Genomic DNA, 15,425 nt, shown 5'->3' on the forward strand with positions numbered 1-15,425 from the left:
GCTACATGAACACTCTTATTTAAAAAAGTCGTTGAGACTGAGGAGAAAAAATGGGAGGAGAGGTATAAGGGGAAAATGTGTGGGGCTGTGGAAGACTATTAAAGACACTTGTAAGAGAGCCAGAGTTTTCTCTGAAGTGTTGGAAATGCTTGGAATAGAGGGAAGTATCCCAAAGAGAGGAATATGAGGTTACATAGACTCATTTTGGGTATTAGCTTTCCACTTTGTGAAAGGAAATGGGTTTGATGGTACCTAGTAGATGGTTAGTGTTCCGTGTTCCGTAAAGCTTTGTCTAGAACATGAGTGGATGAGCCTCTTCCTCCTCCACACCACTTCCCAAAAAAGGGGAAGAAATTTTCAGGGCTAGAAAGCAGCAGATTATTTTGTCTTTAAAAAAAATAATCTCCTGAAACTAGTATTTATGTATATATATGTATTTTAGGTGCAGAGAGAGGGCCTCAGTGCTAGCTTATTATGCTAAATGCCAAATCAGCTGAATAAGGAACAGTAGGAGAAGAATAGAGCCTTCCACTGCAGCAAGTGTAGGTGTAATTATATGTGGAGACATATAGGGATGTAGAAGGGTATTGAACATTAGAACTGGTTACCAAGAGAAGAATGGAGTTTGTCTCATATGGTCTTTAAAAGTAACCTACTTATGGGCTTCCCTGGTGGCGCAGTGGTTGAGAGTCCACCTGCCGATGCAGGGGTCACGGGTTCGTGCTCCGGTCCGGGAAGCTCCCATATGCCGCAGAGCGGCTGGGCCCGTGAGCCATGGCCGCTGAGCCTAAGCATCCGGAGCCTGTGCTCCGCAACAGGAGAGGCCACAACAGTGAGAGGCCCGTGTACCGCAAAAAAAAAAAAAAAAGTAACCTACTTAGAAGCATTTGACAGCTCCATGTTTGCTGCTCCATTTAAATCCAGATTTGTCTGTCTCGTTTTCAAGGTCTTCTGTAATCTGGTGCTCTACTTTACCTGCCCAGCCTAATTTTCCTGTTCTTCAGCAAGTCCCTTCTGTTCCATTCAGCCTGGTTTCCTTATTGTTTCCTCCACGTGCCATGCTCATTCCTGTCTCTCCAACTTTGCTCGTGCAATCAATGTCTCTGGCTGGAGTAATTTTCCTTCTTCCCTCCATTCTCAAATCCTTTCTCCATCTAGTAGCTGTTAATTACTTCACCCCATACTTCTCTTCTCTGAACTCCTATTGCACTTGCACTCGTTATCCTTAATTTAGCATTTGATTCTTTAATGACTCATATGTCTTAGGTCTTTCTCTTGATTGAGATTGTATTCTTTAGAGCAGAGGCCTTCCTTTCTGTTTCTTTTGTGTCATATACGGCATATAGCTTGAGAGCTGCATAGCTGCATGTTGTTTTAGTGCTAGTTGGTTCTACTTTGTCCAGATGTGCTTTTACTTGTATGTTGGGTGATAGAAAAGATGGTGATCTTTCTCCTGGAAAAGTTGCATTCTTCTGTTTGTTTTTACTTGGTCTTGTCTTAAAACTGCCTTTGTTCTTTTTTTTTTTTAATTTACAGCTTAAAATTTTTTTTATTTATTTATCTTTGGCTGCATCGGGTCTTTGTTGCTGTGTGCGGGTTTTCTCTGGTTGCGGTGAGCGGGGGCTACTCTTCCTTGTGGTGCGCAGGCTTCTCACTGCTGTGGCTTCTGTTGCGGAGCACCAGCTCTAGGCGCACGGGCTTCAGTAGTTGTGGCTCATGAGCTCTAGAGCGCAGGCTCAGTAGTTGTGGTGCACGGACTTAGTTGCTCTGCGACATGTGGGATCTTCCTGGACCAGGGCTTGAACCCGTGTCTCCTGCATTGGCAGGCAGATTCTTACACTGTGCCACCAGGGAAGTCCCTGTTTTTGTTCTTTTTTAACTTAGACATCTCTTGATTTTTTTCTTCCCTTGAATGCTTCTTTTTATCCCTTTCAGTTGGTCCAGATTAGTTGTCATCATCATTGATGTTCTCTTCTTTTTAGCCTGCAGGTTTATCTACCAAAGATAACTTTGGTGTGAGAAATTTAAAGTGAGATCAGTGTAGAAATTTGTTGCCTGCTCCAAACAAGATTTGTAGACTATAAAAAAAAAATCCTTCTGAAGTTTGCCTCTATAAATTTATGCCAATATAATTTCAGGTAATAGAGCAATTTCTAAAATAAGAGCGTATGAAATATGTTGCTTTAATTATCTAATTATTGTAACTATGGAAAAAGTCACTTTTCTGCCTATTTAGGGAATCTCGTTTTGGCTGTAGATAAATTGATATTATGATATCTTAATTTTTATATTATTTGAACCTAAGATTCCTTAAGTCAAAAGGATTGTTTTTTAAAAAAATTCCCTAGCTTCTTAAATTTCTTTGATCTTGTACTTCTGCCTCAGCCTCTTTGGAAACAAAGGACAGTCTGTGTACCGTGTCAGCAAGCCATCTTCTTGGTTCATTTTGCTGCCTTGAACATCAGTGGTCTATAATGACCTAGTGTTTACCTAGCTCTGTTTTGCCTTCTTGAGATTAGAATTCAGTGGAGTGGGCAAAAAAATGTTTCTTTTTTCAACATCAAGTTGTAGTTGAATTTGACTGGTTTATTGGTAAACCAGAATAAGCTGTGAAATCTTAAGATATGTTAGTTTATTTAAAATTACATTAGTGTATCTTATGTTTTAAGATTAAGTGAAGAAATACTTTGTCTAGGGAGACGCAAGAGGGAAGGGATGTGGGAACAGATGTATATGTATGACCGATTCACTTTGTTATAAAGCAGAAACTAATAAAAAGAAGTACTTTGTCTACCAATTAAAATATCTATTTATTTATGTTGGAGTTGAAATATCTTTTTATGGCTGAAGTTAGTATATAGTCCTCTTGTATATTAATTGCCTTCATTTAAGTGTGAACATTACATTTATTTCTCTTCAAAGAATACCATATTACAAAGAATACTATATTACTCTAATCGATTCTAAAGTAGTTCTTACTGTGAAGAAAGTTAATATCCTGATTTATATTTTATAGAAACTAACATTAAAACAGAATGCTTTCTTAAACTCTTACATCAGAGTTACTGAAATTTATTTGTGTTTGTGTTTTCACTCTGTGACTTAGACTGATTCTTCTTGCCTCGTGTAGAATTGGACTGAGCTTGGCATGTGTTTTCCATCCTGGCCCATAAGATCATCTGTGTTTTAACCTACTATATGGGGAGTGGTTATAATTCAAATAACAATTCAATTCAACAAATGTTTATTAATGTATACAGTTTGTCAGATACTGGGTACTGAGGATGCAGCAGTTAAACAGCAACAACCCAACAACAACAGATAAAAATCCCTGCCTGCGTGGAACTTAACGTTCTGGGGGGGTTGGGGAACAGATAATAAATAAGATAAAGAAGTAAAATATATACTGATGTATTAGATGGTGACAGGTGCTTTGAAGAAAAATAAAGGCAGTGTTAAGGAGGAGATTAGGGACTATTGAGTGGTTGGGAGTTGGGGGAAGGAAGTGTTGACATTTTAAATAGTGTGGCAAGGGAAGGTTTCATTGAGGAAGTGACATTTGAGTAAAAATCTGAAGAGATGATCTGGTTTTATGTTTTTTAAACATAAGATATATTTATTTTAGGGGAAAGAATGTTCCACGTAGAAGGAATTACATTTGGCTTTTTATTTTGACAGCATGTCCAGCAAGGAAGTAAAGGCTGCTCTAAAAAGTGCTAGAGATGCAATCAGAAACAAAGAATACAAAGAAGCTTTGAAACATTGTAAGGTAACCAGTATTTTTTTCTTTCACAATAAAAATGTTACCTGTTTATGAGCATCACTGATTTGTAATATGGGAATCCCTTACTGTCTAAATACAACAAAAGTAGTAAGGCTTTTTGAGTAGGACCGTCCCAGTGGCTGTGCCAGGACAAGCCGCTTCTGCCACTTAATTTCGTCTCCCTCTGTGTTGGTAACTTACCAAAGCCAAGTTCTCAAAACCTGAATGTCTCTTAGGGGTCTTTTGATGGGTTGTACTGCGGAACACTATTGTATCTTAAAGTTTTTGTTCTTTAATGGTATGTGGACATTTCAATTCTATTTGGTTTGTGGATGGGAGAATCAAGATTCCAAAGTTCCTTTCTATGCTGATGGGGATGTTCCAGTCCAGAACGAGAACTTGAAGGTGCAGGAGAGATGCAGTGTAGTGCTAGGAGTGAAGTCCGTGGGAAGGTGGGTGAAGATGGGATCCAGGGCGTGAGAGGAGGGCCTTTGATACTTCTTCCATCTTAACAGAAGGGAAGATAGATGTAGATCCATAGCTGTCGGGTTTGCAGATTTGGGGGTGGGAAGATAATTGTTCCCCTCTGATGGCTTCCATTTTCTTAGTGAAGTGTAACCTGAGGATGGAGGAGGAGTTGTATAGGAGGTTTGAGACAAAAGAAGGTATGAAATAGTTGTCATTTATAGTGAGAAAAGAAACTTACTAGTAAGGATTAGAAAGCTTACCAGGCCCTAATGAATGTCCATTTGAGATTTCATGTTACTCAAGTGAAATCGGTAAACTCAACTGTGTAGTTTCTTCCTTCGTGTTAAACTTCTCAGGCTTGGAGATGGGCACGATGGAATTCAACTGTGGGTAGTAAGAAAGTTGAGGGGAAAGAGAGGCCAAGGAGTTGAGGATGTTTGCAAGGGAGTGATAGGTCATGGAGTCAAAGATGGGAAAGGAGAGGTAAGAATTGAGCAGTGGGGTGACAATGCAAAGGGGGTGAGGTAAAAAAAAATTGGACATAACAGAGGTTAAAGAATTGTTACCATTACAGTAATTGAACTGGGAGGATAGGAGAGGTGCATACTGGAAACCCAGGTTTTGGATGGCTGAGTAATGCTGAGGATAAGTAACTGGGAGGCCGTGGCATTCATTGGGTCATCTGCATGAATGTTAGAATGATTAAAGGGATTGAAGTGGAGAGGAAGAATACAGTATTTTCACTGAAGGAAAGGGGAGTTCCTAGGAGGCTGGTAGATGGTAGCAACAAGAAGGATATTTTTCGTAGTATAGCCAGATGGCTTGAGCTTCAAAAGTACTGCGTTTTTTTTGGGCTTCCCTGGTGGCGCAGTGGTTGAGAGTCCACCTGCCGATGCAGGGGACACGGGTTCGTGCCCCGGTCCGGGAAGATCCCACATGCCGTGGAGCAGCTGGGCCCGTGAGCCATGGCCACTGAGCCTGCGCATCCAGAGCCTGTGCTCCGCAACGGGAGAGGCCACAACAGTGAGAAGCCCACGTACCGCAAAAAAAAAAAAAAAAAGTACTGGGGTTTTTGAAGGAGGGAGGAGTAGAGGAACAATGTAGGTATCAGTGTGAGCAAGGAGAACCCTTTCCTCACCTGCTGGTTGGTGGTATGTGGGATATTCGAGAAAAGAAATCAGCTGCAGCATGTAAGATCTGTAGGGGAACAGCCGAGCCTCGTTGAGGCAGAACTTGGTACAGTTAAAAGAAAGGTTGAAAATAGAGAGGGCCCTTGGCTGTCCAGATTGGGAGTTCCAGAGGTTACAATGAAGAGTTTAGACAGTAGGAGGGAGAGAATTGGGTAAGATTGGGGGAAATAAATACATAACAGTATACGATGAGAGCCTTAAGGGGTGAAGGATGCCCTTATGAGGTTAGGTTTCTAGTGGTGGCTGAGCCCAGCAGAGATGGAGACCACGACAGGACTAATCCTGATATAGAAGAAGGTGGGCAATCTGTTTAAACTGGGGGAGAGAAGAAGGAGGTGTGGGAGGGGAGGGACTGTTTCCTTCAGCACTAGGCTGATCTAACTAATGCACATATGAATTTGCTGCTTTTATTATATACAGCAGCGCCATAGCACTCTTCTTTCTGATTCAGATATGAATTTCTATAATTTATGCCAGAGAAACTCAAATGGAAAGCAAAGATGGGGAACTAGTCAGTGGCAAATGTATGATTACTTATGTGTAGTAACCAGAATGCTGATTGAGACTAAAGGAAATTTTTAGTGAAGAGATGTTGCACCTTAGTGTATTTGCTGTGTCTTGTCTGATTTATCACCTTGTCTGCCTGTGTGCCTCTATAACCCAGTATAAGCATCCCTTCAGGGAGCCTCCTCTGACTTGTGTGGATGGAGTTTGGAGTCAGATACTTTTTTCTTCACATTATTTCAGAACTCTATACTTGCTTTCACTACATTGTTATAATTATTTCCTTAAAAGCCTGTTTCAGATTCTGAAAACCTGGTCATCAGGCAGATAGCCGGTCCTTACTGATTGTGGGTTGACTATGGCATTTATCATTTGCTCAGCAGTTATGTGCCAGTCATTGCTCTTGGTGTTGGGGACACAAATGTTAATAAGGCCCAGTATTTGGAGCTTAGCTTTGGTGGTTACCTCATTGTTGCTGGTTTTTTGGGAGGTAGTGTTATGGGATAGAATGGAGCTTGTGCTGCATATTGGTGACAGATTGTTAGAAGTGTTATGTGGATGCACAGAAGCCTAGTAATCTGACTGTTTCAACTCCTGGAACTGTTCTTATTTTCTCTAGAATATGTAAAACCTTAAGAGCTAATTTCATTTTAGCCACTAGTTTTATTTTTCTTTCACTAGAACATCTTTGCTTTCTGTTTCAAACTATTTTACCTTAGCAAGTAGTTGTTACTTCTGAAAGTAGTAGCTTTGCATATAATTTTTATCCTAGGTGGTAGGTGTTGTTTAAACATTCATTGCCACTATTTATTTATTTATTTACTTATTTATTTTTGGCTGCTTTGGGTCTTTGTTGCTGCGCGTGGGCTTCCTCTAGTTGCGGCGAGTGGGGGCTGCTCTTCGTTGCGGTGCGCGGGCTTCTCATTGCGGTGGCTTCTCTTGTTGCAGAGCACAGGCTCCAGGCGCACAAGCTTCAGTAGTTGTGGCACGCGGGCTCAGTAGTTGTGGCTCACGGGCTTAGCTGCTCCGCGGCATGTGGGATCTTCCTGGACCAGGGCTCAAAACTGTGTCCTCTGCATTGGCAGGCAGATTCTTAACCACTGTGCCGCCAGGGCAGTCCCGCCACTGTTTATTTTGAACGTATTTGGTACAGTCACACTGGGGTCAACCTACTTTCCTAGCGTATAATTTCAATGAAAAAGATCTGTTAAATATGGGGAGATGTTATCATAGTGAAGGAAAATATGGGAATTGGATAAGGTGAAATGATATGGAGAATAGTTTTGTGAGGGACTAACAGCAGCGTGGCATGGAGGCAGGCAGGATGGTTGGGTGGTAAGAATGGTCTTATTGTTCTTTTTATACTCAGTATTCTCAAGGGACAGAGGGAGGCATTTGGTAGAGGCATCAGGAGTACTTGGGCAGCTTTTAAAAAATATACCTCATATTTCATACCCCTTACAGTCACCGATCCAGTCCTACTCCCTCTCCCTGAGGAAACTGAAGACCACAGGGGTTAAGTGATATTCTTGAGATCGTCCATTTAGTGGTAGATCCAGATTTCCTGACTCCTAGGTAGACTGTCTTTTGATTATTGTTTGTCCATGAGCTTCCAAAATTTAATTACCTTCTCTTTTAATTTTTTAATCAGACAGTGTTAAAACAAGAGAAAAATAACTATAATGCCTGGGTTTTTATTGGTGTTGCTGCAGCCGAGCTAGAACAACCTGATCAGGCCCAGGGTGCCTATAAGAAAGCTGCTGAGTTAGAGCCAGACCAATTACTAGCTTGGCAGGTACGTAGACATTTTTATTTACTATGTTATAGGAAAGAACTTTTTCCCATTTTTCAAAATACAGCTAACAGTTTTACAATTTAGCATTTAAACCTCCATTTACTCAGTATAAGAAAAAAAATTAAATTTATTGATCTTCTAAACCTGAAAATTAGTTGAAAAAAAAATATTGCCAAGAATGCTGTTTACCACTATTTAATCTCCAATCCAATGGATTATTTCCAAATGTTAGGACAGAAATTGAAACATGATTATATAAATCTCCAACTTAATTATATGTGCATATTAGAGACTTATGAAGAATATTCTTTATGCTTACCTGAGGGAAAAGAAATGTATATTATGTTTTTAAAATATGTTTTTAAAAATGAAATAATATAAAAAATTTGAAATTCTATATATCTGAGTACTAATTAAATTCCTTCTCATTTAATGGTCTTCGTGTTTTTTTACTTGGCTTCTCCAGCTTTTTCATATTTAATAACTTTCATATCTCAGTCACATCTTGGAAACTATGATTAATAGGGGTAGTAGGCTCTGGAGAACATGAACCTGTTTGTCTCAGGTTCACGTGAACGGCAACATGAGTAGGGTTATCTAGTAACATCTCCCTGATGCCAGCTTTTATTATGTACTGATTGGTTTAGGTTATCTGATCTTTATTTGAAGCAAAAATGACAATTTCCAAAGACTACTTGGATTTTTCTTGTTTGACCATGTGAAAGTAGTGTCACATGGTAACGTCTTAGGTGTTAAGATTGCATAATAATTATTAAAAGGTATTTTTTTTATTGTGAAACACTTCAAGTATATTTTCAAAAGTGAAGAGAATGGTAAAATGAACCCCTCTATGCCCACCATCCAGCTTCAGTAAAAACTCACTCATGGCCAGTAGTTTTTCACCTACTCCCTCCTACCCCCAATTATTTGGAGGCACATCCCAGACATTTTATTTCATCTGTAAATTATAATAATCTCTATCATAAATAATCTTCATAGATTGTCAGTTTATTTAGCAAAATAAACATGAGCACACTAGATATGTTTGGAAGAATAATCTCTATTGTTTTCTCTTTTAGGGGTTAGCAAGCTTGTATGAGAAATGTAATCACATAAATGCTAAGGATGACTTACCTGGTGTTTACCAAAAGCTCCTGGATCTTTATGAAAGGTAATCAATATGTGAGGAAAGGCTAGTTTCTTTAATGGCTTGAATTAGAATAAACTGATTCAAAATTATATAGAAGTACTCCAGACATTTACTGGGAATTGTGAATCATTTTTCTTTCAAACTGTTGCTACAGAATCTCTTGATTGTGATTGAAACACTAATCGTAAGGGGATTGACTCATTTGAGAACTTTGATATTATTTTTAGTCAATATAATAGAAGATAATATTTCTTAAACCTTTTCTTTTTTATGAGATGCTCATTTTATAAAATTTTACTGTAGTGTGATAGAGGATATGTTCTAATTTTAAATAGTGCCTAACATTATTTGGGGGATATTTTAATTTTTGTGTCTTAAGTCCTCAGTTGTTTTCATTAATCAGATTCAAAATCCTTTTCTTCTATTCTAAGTGTTGACAAACAGAAGTGGTGTGATGTCTGTAAGAAACTTGTGGATCTGTATTACCAAGAAAAGAAACACGTAGAGGTTGGTTAATGATTTGCTGGGGTAGTAGATTTCTTTTAATAAAACCATTATTAAAAGAAAGCTTTCCTGTAGCTTAAGGAAAAATTTAGAAAATTAATTGTAGTGTGGTATCAAAACAAATCACAGTGCTTTGAAAACTGTAACTTGGAATTCAAATTTCAGGTGTCATTATTTCCAAACTTTTTTGAAACTGGGCAGGGATAAATAAAATAAGTAAAAATATCATCTGAGAATTTATTGTCCTGTTTGTGGTGTCCGACTGCTGATGCTGTAGGTTATGAAGATTGGGGCATGTAGTCATTATCCCTGTATGTACTCTGGTATCTCAGTCATACTTCTAATATAAGCACAATGTGGATTTGCCCAATCATCTTATTTTTATGGAATTCATAATAGATGGAGTTCTGTGCTTTTGCTATTTTTGTGTATTAGCAGATAAAAATATTTTTACTTATAGATTTAAAAATTTTTAATAGCATTTTAGTATTTTAGATAAAGTAACCATTTTAAATCTCCCTGATAGGTGGCCCGAACATGGCACAAATTGATAAAGACACGGCAGGAAGGAGGTGCAGACAACCAAGAACTTCATCAGCTATGGAAGAAATTGACTCAGTTGCTGGCTGAGAGTACTGAGGATCAGAATAATGAGACCCAACAATTGGTACTACCCATTTATTCCCCACAGTTTGTGTCATGAAAGTTGATCATTTAGTTGAATTTAGAAAATGGAAACATAACAGTATGATATAGAAAAATACTGTATGTCAGACTAGATATTTTATAAATGTTCAATTTTAAATTCCTAGAAGCTCTTCCTGATAAAGTCAGAATTACAGGCCTACAGTTTCACACTAAGTCTGGACAGAGTGGAAATAATATTCAGGGTATCAGAATTTTACTTCCTTGTATTCATAAGAATTCACAATAAATCAGTTACTTAATCACTGTAAAAAAAGATACTTTTGCAAAACTGCTATAATTTCTAAAAAGTTGTACCTTAAAGGTGTGTTTCTTTATATTTATGAACTAAGAGTACTAAATTACTTTCAGGTTTAACAGTTCAACTAGACTATTTTATTTATTTATTTAACTTTTTATTGGAGCATAGTTGATTTACAATGTTGTGTTAATTTCAGGTGTACAGCAAAGTGAATCAGTTATACATATACATATAGCCACTCTTTTTTAGATTCTTTTCCCATATAGTTCATTACAGAGTATTGATTAGAGTTCCCTGTGCTATACAGTAGGTCCTTATTAGTTATCTATTTTATATATAGTAGTGTGTATATGTCAATCCCAATCTCCCAATGTATCTCTCCCCTGCCCTTTCCCCACTGGTAACCATAAATTTGTGACATACATCTGTGACTCTATTTCTGTTTTGTAAACAAGTTCATTTGTACCATTTTTTAAAATTCCACATGTAAACGATATCATATGATATTTGTCTTTCTCTGTCTGACTTACTTCACTCAGTTTGACAGTCTCTGGGTCCATCCATGTTGCTGCAAATGGCATTGTTTCATTCTTTTTTATGGCTGAGTAATGTTCCATTGTATATATATACCACATCTTCTTTATCCATTCCTCTGTTGATGGACATTTAGGTCGCTTCCATGTCTTGGCTATTGTAAATAGTGCTGCAGTGAACGTTGGGGTACACGTATCTTTTCGAGTTGTGGTTTTCTCTGAGTATATGCCCAGGAGTGGGATTGTTGGGTGATATGGTAGTTTTATTTTTAGTTTTTAAGGAACCTCCATACTGTTCTCCATAGTGGCTGCACCAATTTACATTCCCACCAACAGTGCAAGAGGGTTCCCTTTTCTCCACACCCTCTCCAGCATTTATTGTTTGTAGATTTTTTGATGATGGCCATTCTGATCCATGTGAGATGATACCTCATTCTAGTTTTGATTTGCATTTCTCTAATAATTAGTGGTGTTTAGCATCTTTTCATGTGTTTTTTGGCCATCTGTATGTCTTCTTTGGAGAAATGTCTATTTAGGGCTTCTGCCCAGTTTTGGATTGGGTTGTTTGTTTTTTTGATATCGAGCTGTATGAGCTGTTTGTATATTTTGGAGCTTAATCCCTTGTTGGTTGTAGAGTATTTTATTTAGAGTATTTATATTTAGTATTTAGAGTACTTATACCTAGAAATATTCCTTTTTAATGTACACATTTTCAAGTAATTGAAAAGAATTTTTAAAAGACTTAAAAAAACCTATTGGTTTTGAACCATAATTGGAAAATATTTTCATCATTCTATTTCTTATATTTGTAAGTTTAAAAGTAAACTTAATTTCATATTATAGTAAATAAACACTCACTGTACACTTGCTAAATTTAATAGAATTTTAAAATGTGAACAATTATAGACTCCATATAGGATTTGAAGCTCATTTCTTTATATGTTCGTTCATTTGTTCACTCATTAATTTGTTCCTTTAATTAGAAAATATATATGGAGAACCTATTACTGTATGTCAGGCAATGTCCTAAGTGGTAGGAATAAAAGCATGAGAATAAGATTTGCATTTGTTTGTGTATTGGTTTATCTGTGTATAGATTCAGTTGTGGAAAAAATTGAACGTTGACAAAATTAGGTGATTTATTAACTTCTTTTAAACCATGTCTTCATATTATGACTTATTTCCTTAAAATAGTATCGGTTACCAGGATATCAAACACATGTCAAAATAAGTAAAAATATTTTGAATTATCTATACTATACTCTTCCATGAAAGAGAACTAATTATACTTATCATTTTAAGAATTGATTTCTAATTGTTAAATAGGATAAAAGGATTTTTGGGGGGGGAGGGTTATTTTCACCTTGAATGCTAGTGATACTCTGCCTTATTTAAGTCTGTTCAGAAAAAAAGTATCACATATTTACCATGTAGATTAATTTCATTACTATTTTTTTTAAACCTGTTGTGCTAGACTGTTTGTTAGGCTTCTTTTTTTTCCTTTTTTTGCAAGATCATTAAACTTTATCAGCACAGTAAAATTTTACTTATGTATACAGACTTTATACCATACCTTAAAATGAAAATTTGAGGTGGTGAACTGTATTATGAATTTTTATTATAAAGTCATGGAAATTCATTTTGAAAAATGTAGAACTTATGTAATCAAATGAATGGTATTCTTTATTTTTACTATTTTTTTAAAAAAATATTTATTTTTGGCTTCATTGGGTCTTCGTTGCTGTGTGCGTGCTTTCTCTAGTTGCGGTGAGCGGGGGCTACTCTTTGTTGCGGTGTGCAGGCTTCTCATTGTGGTGGCTTCTCTTGTTACAGAGCATGGCCTCTAGGCATGTGGGCTTCAGTAGTTGTGGCTCGCGGGCTCTAGAGTGCAGGCTCGGTAGTTGTGGCTCACGGGCTCTAGAGCGCAGGCTCAGTAGTTGTGGCGCACAGGCTTAGTTGCTCCGCGGCATGTGGGATCTTCCTGGACCAGGGCTCGAACCCCCTGTGTCCTCTGCATTGGCAGGCGGATTCTTAACCTCTGCGCCACCAGGGAAGTCCCATGAATGGTATTCTTTAAAGTGCTTGCCTTGTATTCTGGTATTGCTGTCCTTGCTGAGGAAATATTTAGGAGGCTTCTTTTGGAATTTTCTTCAAAGTCAGTTAATAATACCATGTAAGAAGAATGATTTCATGATAGTTCAGTCATATCTCTGGTTTTTTAGCAAAAGTATAACTTAATAAAAAATTTTTTTTGAGATTGAAGATTTGCTATCCTGAAGATGTTCCAAAGACTGTGCTGGTGATTTCAGAAGAGATGTTTTAAAAGTGATCTGAGCAGTAACAGCTACACTGACATATGAGACTGTACCTCTCAACTACTTAGTAGGGAGCAGCAAGCACTTACAAGAATATTTTGTTAAATTAATGTCGCTAATTTATAGTTATCCCTTATTAGTTCAGTGCAGCCTGCTGGCCAGTTGGAGTTAGATGTATTCCAAACTTAATTATACATTTTTTTTCCTCATTGAAATTGTAGGGCCAGACAATAAAACACATTTGCAGTTACAAGTTAAGTGTATGGTTTGTATAAGTAAGTCTTTTGTGTTCAACTATTTATTGTATTTGTCATTTAAGTATGCTACAGATAATAGCTTTTTGTCTCTTTGTGTCAGCTCTTAACTGCTTTTGAGAATGCACTGGACTTATCAGATAAGATTCCTAGTGAAGATCACCAGGTGCTTTATAGACATTTCATTCAATGTTTATCCAAAGTAAGTTGATTTTTAAAATCTCTAATGTGACTTTCTATTCTAATTAGGAAAGTGCTCACAAGTATATTTTTCTGCTACTCACTTTATTTTACTTTTATATTTTCAAGTGTCCTCATGAGACTGCCAGGTTGAAGAAGGCTTGTGAAGGAATGATAAACATCTATCCTACTGTACAATATCCATTAGAAGTGCTTTGTTTGCATTTAATTGAAACAGGTAATTTATTGTTTGTTATATTGTGTGTCCTAGAGGTGTGAGAGTGATGTTGCTATGAATCAAAAATTGTTTTAGTGCCTGTTGTGTGTAAGGCATTGTTTCAGTATTTCTGGACATGAGAGGAAGTACAATATGTATTCTTTGTGCACATGAAAAGGCTAAGAAATACAGGAAGGTATAGTGACACAGAGGAATTATGAGCTACTGAGTTTATCATTGATCAGTGAAGTATTTTTGTAGGTAGGAGTTGAAGAACGTCTTGAATTTTCCACAGAAATTAGATGAACAGAAGAAGGTGAAAGATACGCCACATGGCATGAGTAGAGGAATGGGACTAGGTGTGGTTTTGGGGAATAGTAAAATAGTTTTATTTGCTGTAGTAGAAAGAATAACTAAGATATATTTTGATTAAGTAAGTTAGACTGTATTACACAAGGATATGAATGTCATGCAAAAGATTTTGTGAAAGATTAATATTCTCAGTGTTGATGTTATGTGGTATGTCAATGTCACAATGACATTGTTACAAATACTATAGTATGATAAAGTAATGAAGTTTGTGAATGATCTACTTTTTTAATTAAACAGCAGATTCAAGTCAGAGAGTGTGTCTTAGTGTATGCTTCATGCTGTTGCTTCTTTGTGTACTTTGTTGGGGGAAGAGAGAGAAGTGATGGCAGCTAGCCTTCTGGGAGTTGCCAAAACTTGTAGCTGTGGATATCTTGTGCTTGTCAGTTTACAGGATGTTGACCATATTGGTTTTCACAACAGCTGCTGTCCGTTTTGCCAGTGTCTGTGCTGAATATGTGTTTTAAAAAGAATTTGAATATCATTCCTGTCCATTCCTGTATTCACCTGATAGGAGTATAGTTCATAGAAGTCAGTCATTGGAATGGAAATAACAGTACCAGCACCAGTGTGGTAGTGATTGTAAATTATTGCAGAGCTTTCCTAATCCATTGACGTTTTTTCACTTTGTTGCTAAATGAGTATGGACGTGGGAATGCTTTGTATGTTAATGACCATCGCATGCTTCATAATTGAAAAATGGTTGAAAACTAGTGCTTGAGATAAATGAGGGAAAATTCCTGTTACGAAAGTCTCATTGCACTTATCTTGGCTCTCCCCACTCTAACTCTCCCTTGTAAGTCCAACTTGTACTTTTTTTCCCCCTGGTGTCTGAATTAAAGTCCAGAACTCTTCAGTCTTGGATTTTTTTTATGGTGAGAAGTAAGCAGACCCCCTTTTCCTTACTTTAACTGAGTCAAAGATACACGTGCAAGAGCAGTTTTCACTAACATGAGAAAAGAAAACATTAAAAGTGTTGTAGTGAGTAGATTTATGAAGTATAAAATCTTAAACTAATATGGTGTGCAGGATAGATTGTACAGAAGATAGACTAGATTGGGTAGAATAAGTGATGCTAGGAATGAATGAACTATAGGAATGAATGAACTATAGGAATGAATGAACTGGGAATATGATAGCAGCAATTGAAAGTAACAGGTGAATGCAAAAATGGAAGAGATTTCTTAGAGGTGAGGGGAGGGAGAAATCAATTTTAACTTTCAACTCTCCTGAAAAG

At 37.2% G+C, this 15,425-nt stretch overlaps 1 protein-coding gene across 1 annotated transcript in view; it reads left to right on the forward strand.

Moving 5' to 3' along the window:
• Nucleotides 1–15,425, forward strand: part of SKIC3 (SKI3 subunit of superkiller complex) — a 145,311-nt gene that overhangs the window by 61,746 nt on the left and 68,140 nt on the right. The window contains exons 3-9 of the mRNA XM_082620954.1: nt 3,679–3,769; nt 7,577–7,720; nt 8,800–8,891; nt 9,302–9,377; nt 9,901–10,041; nt 13,526–13,624; nt 13,732–13,840. Of these exons, the coding sequence (XP_082477080.1) occupies nt 3,680–3,769; nt 7,577–7,720; nt 8,800–8,891; nt 9,302–9,377; nt 9,901–10,041; nt 13,526–13,624; nt 13,732–13,840 (751 nt within the window). The 5' untranslated portion in view covers nt 3,679. The remainder of the gene's footprint in view (nt 1–3,678; nt 3,770–7,576; nt 7,721–8,799; nt 8,892–9,301; nt 9,378–9,900; nt 10,042–13,525; nt 13,625–13,731; nt 13,841–15,425) is intronic.

This window comes from Mesoplodon mirus, assembly GCF_964341445.2.
Source record: "Mesoplodon mirus genome assembly, chromosome: 5".
In the NCBI taxonomy this organism is placed as follows: Eukaryota; Metazoa; Chordata; class Mammalia; order Artiodactyla; family Ziphiidae; genus Mesoplodon; species Mesoplodon mirus.